At 38.0% G+C, this 23,961-nt stretch overlaps 1 protein-coding gene across 1 annotated transcript in view; it reads left to right on the forward strand.

Annotated features, from left to right (window-relative positions):
• Positions 1–23,961, forward strand: part of pcsk5b (proprotein convertase subtilisin/kexin type 5b) — a 327,069-nt gene that overhangs the window by 254,319 nt on the left and 48,789 nt on the right. The window contains exon 21 of the mRNA XM_073070138.1: positions 13,303–13,405. Within this exon, the coding sequence (XP_072926239.1) occupies positions 13,303–13,405 (103 nt within the window). The remainder of the gene's footprint in view (positions 1–13,302; positions 13,406–23,961) is intronic.

Consider the following 23,961-nt stretch of genomic DNA (forward strand, 5'->3'; position numbering starts at 1 on the left):
GCCTTTCGTAATCATTGTCTTAAAAACCCTGGAAAATTCTACTCAGCAAATCTTCTACTTTTACGTTAGGAATTACAGCATTTCGGGAATTCAACTGAGCATCGTAGCTTGTACTTAAGCCAACAAATGTCTTTTCCAGGATCCTATGACAGAATAAAGCAATGTATTATAAAATAAAATTGACATTATGAATTCATTTTCTGGAAATTTTAAGTGATGTGTATTTTAATAGTGATATAATACCTTTACAGGAAGATTTTAAAGCTTATTTGTATTCAACCCTAGCTGGGTAACTTGAAAATCAGCTTTAGGTGTATTTCAGTTAACAATATTGCACATGAATTCAATTTGCAATCTGAAGTGTGATGAAATGAGGATTACCTTATATTACCACAAGACCAGATTGTGTACTAATGTGGATAGCTGAGACTAGTGATTTTCAGTTCTGTAGCCATCTTCTCAATATTATAGTTTAAAACCACATACTATAAATCACAACCAAAATACTCATCAATAAACTCCTTGTTGTTTCTAATGACATCCAATGCACTCCCAATTTCACATATAATTATATATTTTTTTCTAATTCATTAAGGCATTCTGGAATTGTGTTATCCAGTACTCAAAAGAAATATATTTTCTTTGTTTTATAAGTAAGGATTCCATTAGTATTAACAATAAAATAAACAAATGAAATGGCAACTTAAAAGAAATTGCACTATTTACTGTAATCTGAATGATTTGTTAAAATTAAGAGTTATTTCCAATAAACCCATATCCATAGCTCCCCCTCTACTCCCTGCCCATTGTCCGTCATTCCTTCTCAGTCCACCTTCGTTGTGCCACTCCCTCTTTATACTGGCTATCATCCCTTCCAGTCTGACTCCTAAGGCAAGGTTTTGACCCAAAACATCAACAAATCCTTTCTCTCTTCAGATGCTGCTTGAACCACTGAGTTCCTCCAATAGATTGTTTATTGCCCTCAACATACCTTGGGTTAATTTATGTGTACCTGAGCATTTTATGAGCAACCAGTTCCATAGTCTGAGCATCTCTTCTGGTAGCACTAAAGACCTTAAACCTGAGAGTGAACGTTAATGCATATGAACATAAACCAAGTTAATTATTGGCTGTAGTACAGCTTCCAAAATGCTGATTGTTTTAAACATTAAATTGTAATTACCCTCCAGCAAAGAATGAACTTGATGAATATTTTCCACGGTATGTTTTTCAAAAAAAGCAAAAAATATGCCTACAGGCATTTTGTATCAATCTAATCCAGAATAGTTATTAAAATATGCAGTGTTGTAAGCAACCTTGATCCCTAATCAAGAACCAACACGATGGTTTAACACATAAACAAATACTTGACTCACAAGGTACTTTGCTAAGATTACTCATCTTATGTCCAAAACTAGACTGGAACTGGTAAGTGACCTTGAATATTTGTGTACTTGCCAACTCCAGTATTTTTTTTATGATGATCTTGTTTTTGAGAACATTTCTTAAATTTCTAATTCTTCAAACCTTTTTTTAGAATCAGAATCAGGTTTAATATCACCAGCATATTTTTACGAAATTTGTTAACTTAACGGCAGCAGTCCAATGCAACACATGATAATATAGAAATAAATAAGTAAATCAATTACATTGAGTAGGTAAAAATAGTGCAAAACCAGAAATGTTTAGAAAAAAAGTGAGGTAATGTTCACGGGTTCAATGTCCAGTTAGGAATCGAATGGCAGAGGGGAAGCAGCTGTCCTGTGTCGCTGAGTGTGTGCCTTCAGGATTCTGTTCCTCCTTCCTGACGGTAACAATGAGAAGAGGGCAAATCCTGGGTGATGGTGGTCCTTAATAATGGAAGCTGCCTTTCTGAAGCATTGCTCCTTGAAGATGTCTTGGCTACTACACAGGGTAATACCCAAGATGGAGCTGACAAATTTTACAGCTTTCTGTAGCTTGTTATATTTTGTACACTTTAATTGATGTTATTCTGCAGTTTCACTTTCATTCTGACTTCACTATCCTGTCTATTGCTTTGTTCCAATGGTCTCAATGTGCACTCAGGGAACAGTATTCCATCATTCAATTAAACCATAGATTTCCAGAGTCAACAGAGATTTCAACAATTTATGGGACATTTTCAGCAATGGCACTCTTTTCCACAATTGGTTAGTAATTTTGCATCCATATCTGCTCGAGAACATTATCTTGCACTATTCCTATTTGGAATCATTGGCAAAAGCCAGTGATCAGGATGCTAATCAACTTTGCTTTTCCTACTTTCTACCAAAATTTAGTTGGATGCAATTGTTAGAATCCTTTTGCCAACAATATTACTCCTCAAGCAGCTTTTGACTTGAAACAAAATGAAGAACACTGGTGGCAAAAATTTAAAAAATCATAAACTAAATTCACACAAAAGGAGCATTCCGAGAGGTGAGTTTTTGCATTAGATCTCTGTGGGGGCTGTGAAGTATGAAATACAGAGGAATCCTGTTAATTGGAACACATCAGGGCCAGTACATTTTGCCCCTATTAAGCAGCTGCCCCAATTAGCCGAAGTTTCATGAAAATAATTAAAAAGGTATTTTAAAAAAAGTCAAACTATATTTAACTGAGTAACAAATTGTGTATTTAAATGAAATACAGAACAAGTTAGAACTCTACCAATAGTACTACAGTACTATAAAATTGTGTATTTCTGAGAGTTGTCGACAGGAGTGTTCTTCCAGTGTACACTGCCATGTATGGGGTGTCTGGGGAGCCATTTTACCTCAGGTGAAGAAGCTTGTCATATCCTTTCTGGGGTAGCTCACTCACCTTTGATCCCCAGTCACTTAGCTCTGTCTCACCTGTGACTCTAAGAAGCTGTTTGAATGCAACAACGGCCACACTCTGGTACACTGCTTTGACAGGCGGCTAAACCAGCTGAGAGCACCTGGTGGGCTTCATGCCTGTCCTAGCGTGTGAAGTCAGCTTCAGCCGACTTGGGAGATGAGATCAGCAGTGAGATCTAGCAACCAGGACAGTGGTTCTGTAATGCTTCATGGAGAAGGAAGGACGTGATAAGGCACAGAGGAAGTCATGGTTGTCCACTGCAAGAGCTCAGTTTGTAATGGCTACTTGTACACTGGACCCGGACTTCAGAGGAGAAGAGAATGGAACTGTCCCCGTGCAATGGATTTTTTACTTATAAAAACTCTCCCACATTAGATTTACCATCATTGACAGATATGACAGACAACCAAAACACCGTGGTGCTCTTTTGATTGATTATAAATGAACAAATTTAGTTCAGACACTGGGCTAGCTTCAATGCTTTCGATTATTGCATTCTCTGAATCTTCATTTTACTTGTAATATGCAAGATGGCTGTCGATACTTTCAAATTCTTCCAAGTAACTAGTTGAAATAATGAAATCGTTTCATTTTCCCTCTCAGCTCTGACTGACATTTCCAAGCCTGAATGCTTGGAATCGCAGTGGGGTGGTGGGGAAAAAAAACAATTTTCTTGCTGGTATTTTCTCACCAACCATCAGTGACAAAAAGCACAGCTTTTTGAACACAAACACATGCAACTGATAATATTTTTAAAAACTTTCGCTCTAGGCACGGTGTAATGCCTAATGGCCGCACTAGTTCACACGACTGACACTAGTTAGAAATTGTTTGGCAATAGTCTCCAGTCCCAAATGAATGGCATAGTGTCCCAAATAAATGAAGGGATTAGTTTTTGTTCTGAAGAGTTGTCCCAAATAAGCAGCTGCCCTGATTAATTAACTGGAATCCACTGTAATGCAATTTAAATGCATCATTATTTAAAATAAACTCAGGGTCTATTATTAGCATTGATATTTGTAACATATAATATCTAATAAATAAAGAGGGAGAAAATGGACTATAAGCCAGTTTATACCAATACAAATTTGGGGAAAGTGAAACTGTGTTTATCAAATTTTTTGAGATTTTCTGTAGTTGTATTTAACACATTAAATAAGAACAATACAATAGAAGTGGTACTTTGGGTTTTAACAAGGCTTTGAAAAGCAGCCACACTTATGGCTATTGAACAAAATTGGAGCATGGACATGAGGATTATACAGAGGTACAGTTTGGGGATTAGTTAATGTATATACTGTACATACTACAAGGGAGTATATCCTTGTCAAGCCACATTAGAAGTTTGATAAGATTATCTATTGTTATCCTAAATTCTAAGGAGTATTGACCCAATCTTTTGAATCTCTCCTCCTATAACAGACCAATCATGCTTTTCTTTCCCTATTAAGGGGGATGCCTTATTGTTTCATAAACATCTGTCATGTCCATCCCCCTTCACACATCTTCCCCCTGAAGCCATTCTTATCCTCTTCACACTATATACAGTTGGCCAGTTTTATATCATCAGCAGATGTGGATATTTCACATCTGATTCCCTAATCTCAGGAGCTGTTGTAAATTGTGAAAGGCCACGCCATCACCAATCCCTAAAGCAGTTGCTTGTCATACTCTTCCCTCTCAAATATAGCACACTTACTCTTGTTGTTTTATACGTTAACTAATCCCCAATCTGTACCAGAATATTATCCTCAATAACCTCTGCTCTAATTTTGTTCCATAACCATATGTGTGGCTCCTTATCAAAAGCCTTGTTAAAACCCGAAGCACCGCTTCAATTGTGTTGTTCTTATTTTAACATAACAACAGAAAATCTCTAACAAATTTGTCAAACACTTTCCCTTTCCCACTATTAACGGTGTTAAACAGGTCTATTTTCCCCCTCATTTCTTAAATATTACATTGCAAATATCTATGCTATTAACAATGGACCCTGACTTTATTTTAAGTAATAATGCATTTAAATACTTGTACATTAACAGGTGAAACAAATGATTAATGTCATGTTAGCTCTTTAGTTTGACAATGGTTCTCAGTGAATGGGATACAATTATTGGACTTGACTTTTTATGGGGAGATACATTTTAGGTGTAGAAGCTTCTGTAGAAATCTTATTCTGCTCAAGAGCCACCTTTTTGATGATTATATTTGATTCTGCATCTTACAGTTCTTGGTAAATAAATCATGAAAGCTTGTAAACCCTGTATAGTTGTTTTATAGAATTAATTTATTCTTTAGTTTGAGGAGGAAACAACTTATTCAAATCACAATGCCTGTTCACACAAACAAATTCACAATAATCGAGGAAAGTCTGTGAAGTATCGTGCTGTAGAGACATGGATATACTGAGATTTTCATAACATAGTATTTGATAAGGAGCCACTTCGAAAGTTCTTGCAGAAAATATAGGCTCATTATGCAGGAAGTAACACATTGAAATTTATCAGAAGATAGCTTGGACAAAAGAAAACAAACACTAGATCAACTTCTGATTGTGTGCCTCTTAGATTGGTGCAGGGGGTTCAACTTTGCAACTTAGTTAGATAGAGGTGCCAAACTTTGCAATTTGTTGATAAAAAATTGAATTAAAAATTAATTTTGAAATGGGCTTAAGGATGCTTCAAAGGGGATCTTAACTGGTTATCAAATGGAGTATAATGCAGGGAATGTGAAATTAACCATTAAGGCAAGAAAATGAAAAAAGCAAACATTTTTCCAATGGTGAGAGACTGCACAACTCTGAAGAGTCTGGAGCCATGGATGTCCTAGTGTCAGATGACTAGTACAAGGGTACAGTGAGGAACAGATTGAAGAACAGTAGCAGAATGCTGTTGGTTATTGCTAGGAAAAATGAACACAAGCACAAGCCTTATTTCAGCACTTCAGTGCATTGGTGAGATGAAATTTGGAGCACTATTATAGTATTAGACTCCTTAAAGTAAAGTTATTATCGAAGTACATATATTTAACCACATTTATTTTTATTTTTATTAAGGGATGCAGCGCAGAATAGGCCCTTCTGGGCCTTCGACCTGTACAGCCCGCAACCCCCGATTTAACCCTAGCCTAATCACAGGACAATACAATGACCAATTAGCCTACTAACCTTTGACTGGAGGAAGAATCCAGAGCACCTGGAGAAAACGCGCACATTCCACAGGGAGAACATACAGATTCCTTAGAGAGGATGCCAGGATTGATGCCCCAAGCTGCACTAGGTCACGCTGACTGCTACACTACTGTGGCACCACTACTACCTCGAGATTCATTTTCTCGTGAGCATTCCCAATAAATACAAATACACACAATAGACTCAGCAAAAAGCCGCACACAACATGAAGGACAACAACAGGTGTGCAGAACACAACAAACTGTGCAAATACAAAAAGAAAAATAATAAGTTATTGAAACCATGAGATGAAAAGTCCTTGAAAATGAGTGCATACGTTGTGGGGTGAATGAAGTTGAGTGAAGTTATCCCTTCTGGTTCATGAGCCTGCTGGGCGAGGGGTAATAATTGTTCCTGAACCTGGTGGTATGGGTCCTGAGGCTTCTGTATCTCCTGTCTGATGAGAGCAATGAGAAGAGAGCATGTCTTGGATGATGGGGGTCCTTGATAATGAATGCTGCTTTCCTTCAATGGTGCTTCTTGTAGATGTGCTCAGTGGTGGAGAGGGCTTATCTGTGACAGAGCGGGCTGTATCCATTCAAGGGCATTGTTGTTTCCATTCCAGGTTGTAATGCAACCAGTCAGTGTCCATTCCACTGTGCATTTATAGAAGTTTGTCAGTTTTTAATTATATGCTGAACTTTTGCAAACTTCTTGGAAAGTAGAGGTACTGCTGTACTTTCCTTGTAATGGACCCAGAACAGGTCCTCTGAAATGATGACACCAAAGAATTTACAGTTGCTGACCCTCTCTGCCTCTGATCCCCCTGATGTGGACTCACTCATAGACCTCCAGTTTCCTCATCCTGTAGTCAATGGTCATATCCTTGGTTTTATTGACATTAAGTGAGAAGTTGCTAATAAATTGGGAGCAATTCAGAAGAGGTTTTTGAGACTAGTATCTGCAAAGGGCAGGTTGTCTTATGGGGCATGATTGATCAGCTGCAACATTTAAAAGAGTGTGAAATTATTTAATTGAAAGCTATAACATCCTTAAGTATCTTGACAAGATGGCTGAGGGGAGGGTGTGAGCTTTTAAAAATATTTCCTTAAGACAAAGGAGATATCTCAGCCCATCTGACAATCCATTTGACAAATTTGCACCCACTCATTTTCCTGCAGCACGTCTTCTCAGACGTATCTATTAATGCCTCACTGATTGTCCTACCACCCTGCTATTGGTGGGAAAGTCAACAGCAGCCAATTGCTGAAAGATTCACTTGGTAGAGTATGCCCACAAGTTTCAGACTTCCACATCTGGATGTCCATATGCTGTTGTTCCAAACGTGCATGCTTATACCAGGCAATTTACTGGCAAGTTTTGGTCATTGTGTTATTGATCATGGTGTCTAAATAGTTAATGTGAATTGTATAAATATTGGTTTCAGCACTACTCCACGTGTGACCTTGCTTTCGAACTTCTATTCATAACCCCTCCCTAAGTCTTTTTTAATTTATAGCCTGCCATCTAGCTATCACTTCTGGTACTTGTGACCTATTTAACTATACTTTAACCTGATATTATTCTATTTTGTTATACCATAGAACCATAGAACATTACAGCACAGAAACAGGCCCTTTGGCCCTTCTTGGCTGTGCTGAACCATTTTTCTGCCTAGTCTCACTGACCTTCACCTGGACCATATCCCTCCATACCCCTCTCATCCATATACCTGTCCAAGTTTTTCTTAAATGTTAAAAGTGAGCCCGCATTCACCATTTCATCTGGCAGCTCATTCCACACTCCCACCACTCTCTGTGTGAAGAAGCCCCCCCAATGTTCCCTTTAAACTTCCCCTTTCACCCTTAACCCATGACCTCTGATTTTTTTCTCCCCTAGCCTCAGTGGAAAAAGCCTGCTTGCATTCACTCTATCTATACCCATCATAATTTTATATACCTCTATCAAATCTCCCCTCATTTGTCTATGCTCCTAACATATTCAACCTTTCTTTGTAACTCAGTTTCTCAAAATGTTTTGAAAATTTACAAAAATAATGTTATTGTTATTTTAATATTTTTCTCCTAAATCACATAATCTAGTCACAATGACCTCATCAACTTAATTCAGAAGGTTAGAAAAATAGAGGGCTATGGATAACCCTAGGTAATTTCTAAGGTAAGGACATGTACAGCACAGCTTTGTGGGCCAAAGGGCCTGTATTGTGCTGTAGGTTTTCCATGTTCTCATTGCCAAGAGTTGCAACAAAATACAGAGATGGTACAACAGTAGGAAAGAAAGTTAAGATTAAGTGCTAGAAAGGACAGGAGATGGAAAGAACAAAAATAATGAAAGAAATTTAACTTCCATATTAGATTTAGAAATATCAATTCAAGGGAAGAATGTATGGGCAAATAATATGTAAGATTAAACAAATTCAAACACGAGGAAATCTGCAGATGCTGGAAATTCAAACAACAACACACACAAAATGCTGGTGGAACACAGCAGGCCAGGCAGCATCTATAGGGAGAAGCGCTGTCGACGTTTTGGGCCGAGACCCTTCGTCAGGACAGCAATTAAACAAATTCAACTCTGTTATGTTTGTATCAAACTCCAAATGCAGAAATGCTGCCCTTTCCACTGGAATTATATCAATTGCTACCTTAAAAAGATAAATGTCCATGAAAGTGTGAACTACTGAAATATACTAATGGATATAATAATTATTATTTATTACTAGGTGCTTTCTTTAGTTCATTATAATCACATAGATTTATGTATAATGTGAATAAGAAAGTATGAGAGTTAACATTTTGTTGATTTAATCATGCTTTGAAAGGGAGAATGAAACAACACCCATGCAAATCCCTGCAGCATCTAGTGACCCTATGATCTCTGTCTTGGAGGCTGACATCAGAATGTCCTTCAAGAGGGTGAACCCTCACAATGCATCAGGCCCTGATGGTGTGATCGGTAGGGCATTGAAAATGTGTGCCAACCAACTGGCGGGAGTGCTCAAGGACATCTTCAATCTCTCACTGCAGAGTTCAGAGATCATTCAAAACTGCAACAATCATTGCAGTGCTGAAGAGTAGGGAGAGCAGCCTCAAACATATCGCTCAGTTGCACTCGCATCTACTGTGATGAAGTGCTTTGAGAGGTTGGCCATGACCAGCATTAACACCGACCTAAGCAAAGTCCTTCACCTGCTACAGTTTGCATATTGTCACAATAGGTCTGCAGTAGATGCAATCTCACTGGCTCTCCACATGGCCGTGGATCACTTAGACAGTGGCAATACTTACGTCAGGTTGGTGTTTATTGATTACAGCTCAACATTCAACACAATTACACCCTCAGTTCCAATCAACAAGCTCCAAAACCTGGGTCTCTGTACCTCTTGCTGCAACTGGATCCTTGACTTCCTCACTGGGAGACCACAGTCAGTGCTGATTGGAAATAGCATCTCCTCACTGACAATCAGCACTGATGTACCTCGAGGACGTGTGTTTAGCCACCGCTCTATTCTCTCTACACCTACAAACACCATATATAAATTTGCCAATGACGCAACTACTGTTGGCAGAATTTCAGATGGCGATGAGGAGATGTAGAGGAGCGACATCAGTCCCCTGGTTGAGTGGTGTCACAACAACAACCTGCCACACAACGTCAGTAAGAGCAAGGAGATGACTGTGGACTACAGGAAGGAGAAGTCGGGAGAACACGCGCCAGTCCTCATCAAGGGATCAGCAGTGGAGAGGATGAGCAGCTTCAGTTCCAGGGTGTCAATATCTCTCAAGATCTATCCTAGGTCCAACATATTGATGCAGTTACTAAGAAGGCACAACAGCAGCTATATATCATTCGCGGTCTAAGGAGATTTGGTCTGTGAAGATGTTGCTACCTCACTTTTTTTGCTCTCTTTTTGCACTACCTACTTAATTTAAATTTATATATGTGTTTCTTACTATAATTTATAGTTTAAAAATTATTATGCATTGCTGTGTACTGCTGCCTCAAAACAAATTTCGTGCTATATGCAGTGATAGTAAATCTGATTCTGATTCTCATTCTGATTGTTCAAATATGGCAAATTGACAGATATTTTTGGCAATGGCCTGCTTTATGGTTTTTGATATTTTCCTCTCAAAAGCTGTACAGCACATTTTCATGATTCCCTACTCCGTACATTCCGACTCTGAAATGAGCACAAGGAACTGTGCACACTTGTTGTTTATTAGACTGCACTTCAAATGAAACAATAATATTCTTTGTGTATCCACAAGCAGAGAACATTGTTTTTAATTGTTGTATATTTATCTTATAAAATTAGATTGATAAGTAATTTGAGAGCATACACTGATGAAGCAGTGTCCTCATTTTTATTTAAAGACTGATGTTTTTAGTCTCATCAAAATACTTATATTTTAGTTGGAAATTTTCAAAAGATTGCTGGGTACAAATGCTCTGATAACCTTCCAGAGGGTGTTTTAACTTGCAGTTACTGTGCATGAAGTTGGGAAAAAACAGACTCCTTACATTTTCTTCCAGTATCTGTGTAAACATAACGTGCACCAAATCTCATTGTGGTACTAGCCCAAGATGCCAATTGGTGTATATTGTACCCCACATCATGTTTTCTAGTGAGTTATTATTGGGATCTTGCAACCACTTAGACACTAATACGAAGCTCAGAAATCTTTGAGAATTATGCAAAATTTTAGCTTTATACATACTTTTCTAAAGGTGCTGGGTATCATGATAGACTGACACAAGAAGCTCTCTTTGGCCCTAAATGTATGACATATAGTTAGAGTTTAATAGAATAGAGGAACCATCCTTTTGATAGCTCAGAAAAGATTTTGAGTCAGGATGGTGCTTCCTACTAATGGTACGATCTGATCAGAAACAGTGGAATCATCATAATGAAAAGCTGATTATTTTGAATATGACTTACATTTTATTTTACTTCTCTTGTGTAGAAGTAGCCCCAATTCTAGCATATAAATGCAGTTATCATCCAAATCATTAGTGATCATCAGGTAGTTAAATATTAGAATTTGGAGTAAATATTTTCAATTGTTTTCCAGTTGTCCAGTCTGTAAATCAAAACAGTTCAAGAGTACCAACAACTTCATTATAATAAATATAATATTTCAATTAAATTGGACTGTTGCAGGAATTGGACATTTCCTCTCAGAGAACAATTCAGAACTTGAATTCAAAATTTCACATTTGTTTGAACGAAGGACCCTGAAGAAAGGTCTCAGCCCAAAACGTTGACTGTTTATATATTTCTATAGATGCTGTCTGACTTGCTGAGTTCTTCCACCATTTTGTGTTTTTCTCTAGATTGCTTGCATCTGCAGAATTTCATGTGCTTACACATTTGTGTGTCTCTTTTGCTAGTACCTTTTAACATCCAAGCTTTCCACCAGTCTTAACTGTTGTTTTATGCCTTAGTTGTATCACATTACTTAAATTAATTGTTATATAAAATGCCTTGACTGCATGCCTCAATTGTTCTTTTTTTGGGACAAAGGAAATCAGTGCATATGGTCTGCGTCTGAGTGTGTGAGACATACGTGTATCGTAAGATATAATTCTTAATGGTCAATATCTGAAAAAGGTCATAAATGGGGCGAGCGAGCCAGAAAACCTCCCTTCCCTGGTGTAGTTAACAGCCTTTATTAATTTTACATTGACTGTGAGTGGGACTGATTGCAGGAAATGTGTGTACTTGGCTCTTCAGCCTTGGGCTCCACCATTACTAGATGAGAAACCACAAAAAGAAACCAAAGAATGGTGCAAAAGAACAAGGAAATAGGTACTTACGTGTCTGTGTTTCCTCAGTCATTTTCTTTATGCTGCAATTGATGAAATCAGTCTATTTCTAATACTTAAACTGAGTGGATAAATTTCATAATTAATAGCATATATTATTTTAAATCCTACCTCTGAAGAAATGTATGTAAAAAGATTGCTAACATTTCCTTCTTGGCATTAACATGTATTCTTCTTTTACATCAGTGAAGTCTCATGGGTGTTGTTTGCAAACTAACGGCTCTGCATATATATGTTATTGTTGGCCTCACGCACAGATTTTACTTTATTAGAAACAATTCTTTGATTTGATAGTTGTGTGATAATATTTAGCATGAAGTAATGCAAGTAAAAAAAAAAATCACAAAAAAAAACAAGAAAAACTGCAAATACTGGAAATCTGAAGTAAAAACTGAGAATGCTACACATCTCACTAGGTCAGGCAGCACCCCTGAAAAGAAAAAGGAATTAATGTCTCAAGCTTGAGACCCTTCATTAGAATCATTTGTTGGACAAAGGACCTTGGACTTCAACCATTCACTCTGCTTCCGTTTCTCCTTCCAAAGCAAATCCATGTAATGATAGCTACAAGTGGAACACTGATTGTTTGCAAAACATCCATTTATGCTTAGTATTCACGCACCATGGTTTATAATGTGTAACTCAAGAGTTTCTATGCATAAAGTAAAAAACACTGGTATGAATTGGTATGAATAGAATGTTAGAGTAATAAAGGTGTTTTTTTCTTAAGCCTACATTCGGTCAACATCCAATTGGCATTGCTGTTTATATTGCAGAAAGTACTGTGAAATACTCAATGGGTCAACATCATGTGGACTGACCTGTTAGATGTTGCAGTATTTTCCATTTTTATATTTCATTTTCAGCATCAGCTTTTTAAAGAAATTTGATGGGAAAATACTGATTTTGATGGCGTAAAAATTTGTTTACACCACCTGGCAGCAAATGAAGCAACTTTTTTTTACTGCTTTAGATCCAGCAGATTACCTTTTGGATTAGAAAAATATGAAAATGCTATCAATAAGCTAAGGCTGACTTTAACTTAAACAAGATCACACTTGTGTAATTTTTGAGTCACACAATGAGAACAACTAGAGTTTAGTGCAGTTCATGCAGTGTTCAAACATCAGAAGAGCTATTTACTCTCTCTCAACCTTCATAATGCATTCCTTTTCTCATGGCCATAACTTTGCATAGCAACTTGCAGATTTTTGTTATGCATTAGTTATTTTATCTGAAGTTCCAACATATACAGCATAGTTAATTTTAAAATATTATTTGCATCATAGCTTTATTATATTAATATGTCCTTAGAATCAAGTTTCATGCTGTGTTAGCAATACAAAAGCTTAAGATTTGAAAGAATACACATACCCAAATATTATCAGGTTGTGTGTGATGTTCTCACATTTTGCTTCACCTTTTTTTAATTATTGTTCTAGGTCAATATGTTGATGATGCAGGAAATTGCCACAACTGTCATCCCAATTGTGTTAAATGCATTGGCCCAAGCAAAGATGAGTGTATTAGCTGTCCTTTTCCAAGGTGAGTTCTTTTAACACTTTCCTTGTTTCTATGCATTTTATTTGGGGGTTGCCCCTCTGCAGCCAATTCTAAAGCAAAACAACTCAGAAGTTACAAATGGAATTTCTATCGCCCAGTAGCACTCACATCAACAGTGATGAAATGCTTTGAGAGGTTGGTCATGACTAGACTGAACTCCTGCCTCAGCAAGGACCTGGACCCATTGCTATTTGCCTATCGTCACAATAGATCAATGGCAGTCACAATATCAATGGCTCTCCACACGGCTTTAGACCACCTGGACAGCACCAACACCTATGTCAGGGTGCTGTTCATCGAGTATAGCTCAGCATTTAACACCATCATTCCCACAACCCTGATTGAGAAGTTGCAGAACTTGGGCCTCTGTATCTCCCTCTGCAATTGGATACTTGGTTTTCTAACTGGAAGACCACAATCTGTGCAGATTGATGATAACATCTCCTCCTCGCTGACGATCAGCACTGGTGCACCTCAGGGGTGTGTGCTTAGCCCACTGCTCTACTCTCTATATACACATGACTGTGAGGCTAGGCATAGCTCAAATACCATCTATAAATTTGCTGATACAACCATTGTTGGTAGAATCTCAGGTGCCAACAAGAGGACGTACAGGAGTGAGATATGCCAACTAGTGGAGTGGTGCCGCAGCAACAACCTGGCACTCTACGTCAGTAAGACGAAAAAGCTGATTGTGGACTTCAGGAAGGGTAAGACGAAGGAACACATACTAATCCTCACAGAGAGATCAGAAATGGAGAGAGTGAGCAGCTTCAAATTCCTGGGTGTCAAGAACTCTAAGGACCTAACCTGGTCCCAACATATCAATGTAGTTATAAAGAACGCAAGACAGTGGCTATACTTCATTAGGAGTTTGAAGAGATTTGGCATGTCAACAAATACACTCAAAAACTTCTATAGTTGTGCTGTGGAGAGCATTCTGACAGTCTGCATCACTGTCTGGTATGGAAGGAGCTACTTCACAGGACCAAAAGAAGCTGCAGAAGGTTGTAAACCTAGTCAGCTCCATCTTGGGTACTAGCCTATAAAGTACCCAGGACATCTTTAGGGAGTGATGTCTCAGAAAGGCAGTGTCCATTATTAAGGACCTCTAGCACCCAGGGCATGCCCTTTTCTCACTGTTACCATCATTTAGGAGGTACAGAAGCCTGAAGTCACACACAGCGATTCAGGAACAGCTTCTTCCCCTCTGCCATCTGATTCCTAAATGGACATTGAATCTTTGGACACTACCTCACTTTTTAAAAAAATATGCAGTATTTCTGTTTTTTCATGTTTTTAAAAATCTGTTCAATATACATAATTGATTTACTTATTTATTATTATTTTATTTGATTATTTATGATTATTAGTATTTTTTCTCTGCTAGATTATGTATTCCATTGAACTGCTGCTGCTAAGTTAACAAATTTCACGTCACATGCTAGTGATAGTAAATCTGATTCTGATTCTGGAAACAAGAAACAGGCAGGATTTATGAGGAGTAAAACTGAGTTGATAGGTGGCATTGTTGGCATTTTAATCAAACTAAATTGTTAAAGATTTAACTGTTTAAATAGTTTGGAGATTGGGAAACTGGTGAGAATGGGGAAAGGGAAAAATGAAAAGAAAGATTTGTGAAAGGGTAGAGAACAGGAATGAATAAACAGCAAAAGAGTGATGATGGTAGAAGGTTTTAAATGACCTCACGGAATGAAGATGTGCTATTTCCCAAGCTTATATTGATGTTCAAAGAGATAGTATGTCAGATTGAGAAGGAAACTTAAAGTGGTATGCTGTCTAAATGACAAGGCCACCCTTTCTAATTGAATAGAATACTTTACAAGGGCATCACGAAACGTATATTTGATGTTCCAAATGTATAAAGTTTCCATCATAACAGCATTAGCAGTTCCGGCAATGCTATTACAGTGCCAACGACCCAGGTTCAGTTCCACCGTGTCTGTAAGGAGGATGTATATTCTCCCAGTGTCCATGTGGGTTTTATCCGGGTGCTCCAGTTTCCTCCCACATTCCAAAAATGAAATAAATAATAGTGTTGAAAATATAAATCAATCATTGTTGTACAACAAAAGAATATTTGAGGTCTTTTCATGTAAGGAAGAGAGGAGGCAAAAGATTGGGTGCTGCATCTTTTAAGTTGTTTGTTTATCTATGGGATGTTGGCTTTGCTGTAGGACAGCATTTAATGCCCATCCCTAAATGTCCTTGGGAATGGTGCTGAGCTTGACCTACTCCAGTTCATGAAGTGCACAGTGCCCTTGGATGGAGGACAGTCGTTGTGTGTGGCTGGGTGGGTGGACGGGAGGAAAGGGGCTTGTTTTGCTGTTTTTATTTTGTTGCTTTTGGTGTTTTCTGTTGTGTTCTGCTGAGCATTGTCGACACTCGTGGGCTGTCCCCAGCACAGCCTTAGTTTGGATCAGTTGTTAATGCAAATGAAATATTTCACTGTATGTTTTGATGTACATTTGACAACTAAATCAATCTGAATCTGTGTTCTAGTATTTGGACTGATATGGAATTTGTGTTTTGGAAAAAGTGCCCATGAATATGAATAAGGATAACATGAAGAGAATGCTGAGTTCATACTACTGAAAGTCATAATAGAAGAAGATATGTTTGATGATGTTATTACACTGGTTACAGTAAAAATGACAGAGTGATGCATTGAACGTGAAAGATTGGGTCTCAGTTCATGTTTGAATTTTGGGTCTTAGATGGAGTGTTAGGAGTAAATTATAACTTATGAGAAATTAAGCGAATATTGTTAGGGGCAAGGGGAAATCCTGACTTCAGGAGAAGGGAATACATACTGGACATACAGTACTTGTATGGGATCTGGTGGAAGTGATGAATTAGCAATGTAGTCAGGAACTGATTCCTATCCAATAAAATAAGAGAACAAAGACAAGGTATAGTCGTAAGCAACACTAGGCTCCTAAGAAACATGGATTACATAGTGGTGAAGGAGAAGTGGAAGTTTAATTGATGCTCTAGTTTAGATTGAGGACTGCAGTGATGAAAATTAGCATTCATTGAAGAAGATGGGTACAGAGGCTGAGTAAGATGGATTTGTAAAAGAAAACTTATAAATTAAATGTGAACTCAATCCAAGTGAAATGGTTTTACTCAGCCTCTGTACTCAGGCCCATTTGTAAGTTAATTGGGTTGCCTTCAGATTGTGGTGCTTGCTATTTGAAACACCTTCTGAAACAGAATGCATGCCAGGAGAGTTAGCAGTTTCCACTCATCATTCTGCCGTCAATAATGCCTGAAAGCCCAGGAACCTCTCTGAGTGATGACTGAGGATGTGTCCTCACAGGCTGTAAGTCAAGAGAGAGGCAATTGTACAATTATGTCATGAATTGCAGAGGCATAATCAGTCTCTTTTCAGTATTTTTTATTAATTTCTACTTAGAAGAATACAGAGTTCAAGAAAATACATATTATAAAACAAAAGAAAGATATAATACTACCAAATACATTATATTTGCATCACATTAACGAACTCCTTACCCTATATTCATGTAAATTAGATTGATTCGTATGTTGAGATATGAATAATTTATGCGTGTGTGTGTGTGTGTGTCTGTGTCTGTGTATGTATATATATATATATATATATATATATATATACGGTATATATAAAATCTAACCCCACTACCAAAGCCAAAGATGTTTGGTAAAGAAAAAATGGGGGAAAAACCTTATCAGATAGTGAAATATGCTATTAACCAGCATCTATACTTCAATGGGAAATCAAAGGTTTTGAAAATAATTCAAAAACTGTCCCCACAAATTTTGAAAATCTTGGTTAGATTCAGAAATTGAACAATGAATCTTTTCTACGTTTAAGCATGCCATAACATCCCGTAAGCACTGAGCGTGATTAGGCGGAGTAGAGTCCTTCCATTTAAGCGAGAGCGCCCTCCTAGCCATAAGAGAGATAAAAGCCAGAATGTGCAAATCAGATGTCTTCAAAATGACATCTTTCCCTCCAACAATACCAAATAAGGCGGTAAAAGGACTAGGCTTAAAATTTACTCTAAAAAGTACAGAAAAAGCTTGGAATACTTCCTTCCAATATTTTTCAAGACTTGGGCATGTTCAAAAAATATGAATGAATGAAGCTTCTCCATTGTTACACCTATCACAGTAGGGAGATATATCCATATAAAAACGAGATAGCTTATCCTTGGTCGTATAAGCCCTATGGACTATTTTAAATTGTAGGAGGGAATGATGGGCACATAACAATGAAGTATTAACCAGTTTAAAAATTTCATTTCAAGTTTCTTCAGAAGTTGAAGTCTGTAAATCTTGTTCCCAAAGATTTTTGATTTTGTTGAAAGAATCATTTCTCATTCCCATCAACATATCATAAATATTGGACATTGAACCATTATAAAAAGGTTTCAAATTAAGAATTTCATCTAATAAGTTCTTATCAGGACTTTTGGGAAATGTATTTAATTGAGATCGCAGAAAGTCTCTAATTTGTAAATACGGAAAAAAGTGGGTTTTTGGTAAACTATATTTAGTTGACAGTTGTTCGGATGAAGAAAGACTTCCTCCAACAAACAGATCCTGGAAACATTTAATACCCAATCTATCCCATTGTTTAAAAACTACATCAGTCATAGAGGGCTTAAAAAATAATTAAGAAAAATGGGACTAGAAAGGGAAAATCTCAATAAACCAAAGTATTTTCTAAATTATTTCCAGATCCTCAAGGTATGTTTAACTACCACATTTTCAGTTATTTTACTTAAAGATAAAGGAAATGAAGATTCCAAAAGAGAGATAATAGAAAATTTATTAACAGAGTTAGCTTCTAAAGAAACCCATCCCAGACAGTCCTCATGATTAATATAATATAACCAAAATGTAAAATTCTGTATATTAACTGCCCAATAATAAAACCTAAAATTTGGTAAATTTTTAACTTTCTGGAGATGAACTTTATTCAGTCAAGGATGCTTTATTTTTCCATATATAAGAGGATAAAAATAGAGTCAAGAGAATCAAAAAAGGATTCAGGAATAAAGACGGGTAAGGTCTGGAAGAGGTATATAATAATCAGTCAACAGAGAACTATGGACTGTGCTACAATGGGAATCACAGCCTTCAACACCTTCAGTTCGTGTTTGAACTTGTACTTAGATTAAAAAATGGAAATGTGTTAATAGTTAAATGCACCACCTCAATTCAATGGTGTTAATCTTCCAACTGAACCAAGAAGTGCTTCAGCATCAAAAATCTTATATTAAGCCATCTCATAATCTCCAACATAGACTTCTAGGTACTTGTAGCTTTCTAATGCTGGCAAGCATCAACAAGAGAAATGGAGAGAGTTGGGTTGGACTGATTCACTGGCACAGTTGTAAGATGTTCTTGGCACGTTGGAAATGAATGTTAGCATACTATTGCAAAACACACATGATTTAAGAGTTTTCACCCTGGCATGTTTTTGGAACAACTCTGAGTCTGTGAGTGTTTGCGTGTAAAGAGCTCAAAGAGATGAAACATAGTAAGGACAGGATGATACTAGCCCAGCACTGGGGGGAGGCTTGCAACATCAACTGCTACTAATCTTTTTTGCTTAGCAATATGTTCCAAAATATTTCTAACCCCTCCTCAGTAGGTGTAACTAGTAAAGTATCATAAATTGGAGGATCTCAAATAGTGACAATGAGGTGCCCAACCTTTACAGTTCATTCTATGTGATAATAGCCTTCCACACTATGATTGGAATCTGATGATTGGTTGTGTAAATTGCTTTTAAGATGCTGAGATTTCTAGAATCAAATTGATGTGATAAATATCGGGGTAAGGGTGAAGAGCTGCAAGATTATCTATAGACCTGTTAAACATAGTTTTGGTAACATAACTCCTAAGTCAGAATCACTCTCAGTCAGAAACCTTGGCTCTCAATCCTTACTGGCTGTTTCTGCTGAGAAATGCCTCATATGATACCTTGCTGCTCACTGCTGCATTGCAGAAGTCAAGAATATCTCTGCTGACAAAATGAGAAATTACAATAGTTGAGAAGATTTTTGCATTCACATGTGGAAAGGCGCCCAACAGTTTTGACATTCATAGAGGGCACCCAAGCATTTCCATCTGACCACCAGGGCCCATCATCTGATTCCATCCATCAACGCCAGTCTCTGTTTCACTCATTCCTCTTACTTCTATATAATCATCATCATTCCTCTGCAGATTGTTTTAATGCACAGTCTTAACATGAAGTGTCAACCTGCCTGCTTCCACGGATGCTGTGTGACCCGTTGAGTTCCTCTCACAGTTTGTTTTTTGCTCTAAATACCAGCATTTATAGTCTCGGCCCATCGTGTCTGCTCCACCATTTCATAATAGATGATTAACTGGTTGTATCATGGCCTGAAATAGAAACACCAATGCCATTCCATGTAAAAGCCTGCAAAAAGGAGTGGATACAGCCCAGTTCATCATGAGTAAAGCCCTCACCTCCACTGAGCATATCTGCACAGAGCACTGTCAAAGGAAAAGAGCATCCATCATCAAGGACCCCCCCCCCCCCCCCCACTCCCCCACCATCCAGGCCTTCTCTCCTTTCACCGTTGCCATCAGAGAGAATGTACACAATGCTCAGGACCCACACTACCAGGTTCAGGAACAGTCATTACCACTCAACCATCAGGATCTTGAACCAAAGGAAAGAACTTCATGCAACTTCACTCACCCCATCACTGAACTGTTCTCAGAACCTATTCTATGGACTCACTTTCAACAACTCTTCATCTCATGTTCTCAATATTTATTACTTATTTATTATTACTATTATTTTATTATTATTATTGTTTTTTTCTCTTTTGTTTTCTATTTGCAATTTGTGGTCTTTCACACATTGACTGTTTGTCTACCCTGTAGCGTGCTATCTTTCATCGATTTTGTTGTTCATTTTAATATCTGATAATATTGTAAATATCTTGTTTGATTAAGTATTCTTGTTTACATGGGGCTTTATAGATTATATGTAAAAGTATGTGAATGACATATGTCATCATGCCACCGTGTCATACGTACAAGCCACACTTAAAAGTAAAAACTAAAGTTAGACTTGCATTCTCAGCCCCATATACCCTTTCAATTAGTTTTTATGTTTCAGTGTTCAAAACATATCAAGGAAGTTTTAAACAAACCCAAAATGACTGCCCACCTGTTGAAGTGCAGCAAACAGTTCGAGTTTTTTTTTTTAAAAAAGCAACGTAACGTGCTTCTTCATAAGGGGTCAGAGATATTAGGTTTAAAAAAATACAAAACAGATTAAAATCATGGGTTCATAAACATGAGTACTGGGTGATAATAATAAATTTTAAAATAAGCAGAAATGAATGGCTATATCTGAGAGATAGACACATTCGATTGCATTAGAGATATGTATACTGAGTGAATTGAGCAGTATTTTAAAGCAAATGCAATAGCCAATGAAAAGCAAGTACCAGTTTTGCTGAGTGCATTGGGTGGAAAGGCATATAATTTGCTAAAAGGTTTGACTGCTCCAACCAAACCAGCTGAAATGAGCTTTACTGATATTGTGGAAGTAATACAGGAACATTTAGAACTGAGTCCATTGTTGATTGCAGAATACTTTAGGTTACTTAAGTGGAATCAGAAGGAAGGAGCGTCCATTTTACCATGTGGCTGAATTGTAGAGATTGTCTTGAGCATGGTCAGTGCAGTGAAAGGCTTAATGATGCATTTAGAGATCATTTAGTTTAAGGAATCTTACAAGAAGGCATTCAAAAACAGCTCCTAACTGAAACACCATGACAAAGGAGCAGAAGTCGGCCATTCGGCCCATCGAGTCAGCTCCGCCATTTCATCATGAGCAGATCTAATCTCCCCTTTAGTCCCATTCTCCTGCCTTCTCACCATAACCTTTGATGCCCTGACTACTCAGATACCTATCAATCTCTGCCTTAAATACACCCAATGACTTGGCCTCCATTGCCACCTGTGGAAACAAGTTCCATAGATTCACCACCCTCTGGCTAAAATTTTTTTTTTCGCATCTCTGTTCTAAATGGGTGCCCTGCAATCCTCAAGTCATGTCCTCTCGTACTAGACTCCACCACCATGGGAAACAACTTTGCCACATCCACTCTGTCCATGCCTTTCAACATTCGAAATGTTTCTATGAGGTCCCCCCTCATTCTTCTAAACTCCAAGGAGTACAATCCAAGAGCGGTCAAACGTTTCTCATATATTAACCCTCTCATTCCCGGAATCATTCAAGTGAATCTTCTCTGAACCCTCTCCAATGTCAGCACACGCTTTCTTAAATAAGGAGTCCAAAACTGCACACAGTATTCCAAGTGAGGTCTTACCAGTGCCTTATAGAGCCTCAACATCACATCCCTGCTCCTATACTCTATTCCTCTAGAAATGAATGCCAACATTGCATTCGCCTTCTTCACTACCGACTCAACCTGGAGGTTAACCTTAAGGGTATCCTGCACGAGGACTCCCAAGTCCCGTTGCATCTCAGAACTTTGAATTCTCTTCCCATTTAAATAACAGTCTACCCGTTTATTTCTTCTACCAAAGTGCATGACCGTACACTTTCCGACATTGTAATTCATTTGCCACTTCTTGGCCCATTCCCCCAATCTATCCAAGTCTCTCTGCAGACTCTCTGTTTCCTCAGCACTACCAGCCCCTCCACCTATCTTTGTATCATCAGCAAACTTAGCCACAAAGCCATCTATTCCTTAATCCAAATTGTTGATATACAACATAAAAAGAAGTGGCTCCAACACGGACCCCTATGGAAAACCACTGGTAACCGGCAGCCAACCAGAATGGGATCCCTTTATTCCCACTCTCTGTTTCCTGCCAATCAACTAATGCTCTATCCACGTATGTAACTTTCCCGTAATTCCATGGACTCTTGTCTTGTTTAGCAGCCTCATGTGCGGCATCTTGTCAAAGGACTTCTGACAATCCAAATACACAACATCCACTGCATCTCCCTTGTCTAGTCTACTTGTAATTTCATCAAAAAATTGCACAAGGTTTGCCAGGTAGGATTTTCCTTTAAGGAAACCATGCTGAGTTCTGTCTATCTTGTCATATGCCTCCAGGTACTCTGTAACCTCATCCTTGACAATCGACTCCAACAACTTCCCAACCACCGATGTCAAGCTAACAGGTCTATAATTTCCTTTTTGCTTCCTTGCCCCCTTCTTAAATAGCGGATTGACATTTGCAATCTTCCAGTCCTTCAGAACCAGGCCAGAATCTATCAACTTTTGAAAGATCATTTCTAATGCCTCCGCAATCTCCACTGCTACTTCCTTCAGAACACGAGGGTGCATTCCATCTGGTCCAGGAGATTTATCTACCCTTAGACTATTCAGCTTTCTGAGTACTTTCTCTGTCGTTTACACAACTTACATTTAAAAGAGCAGTTTAAATTGGTGTATCAATGGGTACAGCAGACAGACATAATTGAGTTGCAGGCAGGAATGAAAGTGAATGAAACAAAAGAAGGCCTGGCCTAACAAATTGTGCTACCGTTGATGCAGGGATTCACATACACCAGGCCAATGCAGATTTAAAGATGAAACTTGCAGAAAATGCAACAAAGTAGGACAATACAAAGATCATGCTCAGGCAGACAAAAATAAATGGACTGCACAGGAAAGAGAATAAAGATAAAAAGTCAAGTTGCAGTTTGAAACAGAGCACTAATCTGCATGCTGTTAATGAAGAATCTGATAATGATGAGAATCCTCAAAACTGGGTAACCTCAAGATTTACAGTGTGAAAGCTAACAATAGAAAAGCAAAATTGCTTACACCAGAAGTGTATGGCAAATTAATTAAAATGGAATTGGACACTGACTTGGCTGTTTCAGTCATTCCACAAAATCTGTTTGAACAGCATTTCAAAGATACTGAATTGGTGACTGTAGATATCCAACTAAGAAGTTATACTGGAGAAAAGATAATTCCTGTGGGAATGACATTTGTAACAGTGAAATACAACAACCAACAAGCCCCATGGGGCTTGTATGGGAGTAAAAACAGGGGGGTCAGCTTTGTGGGGATGTGAGTGACTGAGACAACTACAACTTGATTGAAGATCCCTCCATAATTTGCATGCCAAATCCCCTGCTATAGAATCAACTGGAAATGAATTAAGGAAAATACTAGATGATGCCACAGCAGTGTTCAAGGATGACATTGAAAAACTCAAACAGATGTACAAACATATGCCCTTTGTACACACTGCCCATCACTACTACCAATTGGATGGTCCAGTGAGGTCCTCGGATCGGCCCCACCAGGGTCGGCAACGGCTCTGGCGGAGCGCCGAGCAGACGATCAAACTTGACTATCTAGAGGAAGTAAAAGTGTTTTATGGTTCTATCAAAGGTAGAATAGTGTTAAATGAAAATGCCACATCCAAGTTTTGCACACCCCATCCAGTTCCTTATACCATCCGTGACAAAGTAGCCAGTGATCTAG

The sequence above is a fragment of the Hemitrygon akajei genome, chromosome 2 (genome assembly GCF_048418815.1).
Source record: "Hemitrygon akajei chromosome 2, sHemAka1.3, whole genome shotgun sequence".
Classification (NCBI taxonomy): Eukaryota; Metazoa; Chordata; class Chondrichthyes; order Myliobatiformes; family Dasyatidae; genus Hemitrygon; species Hemitrygon akajei.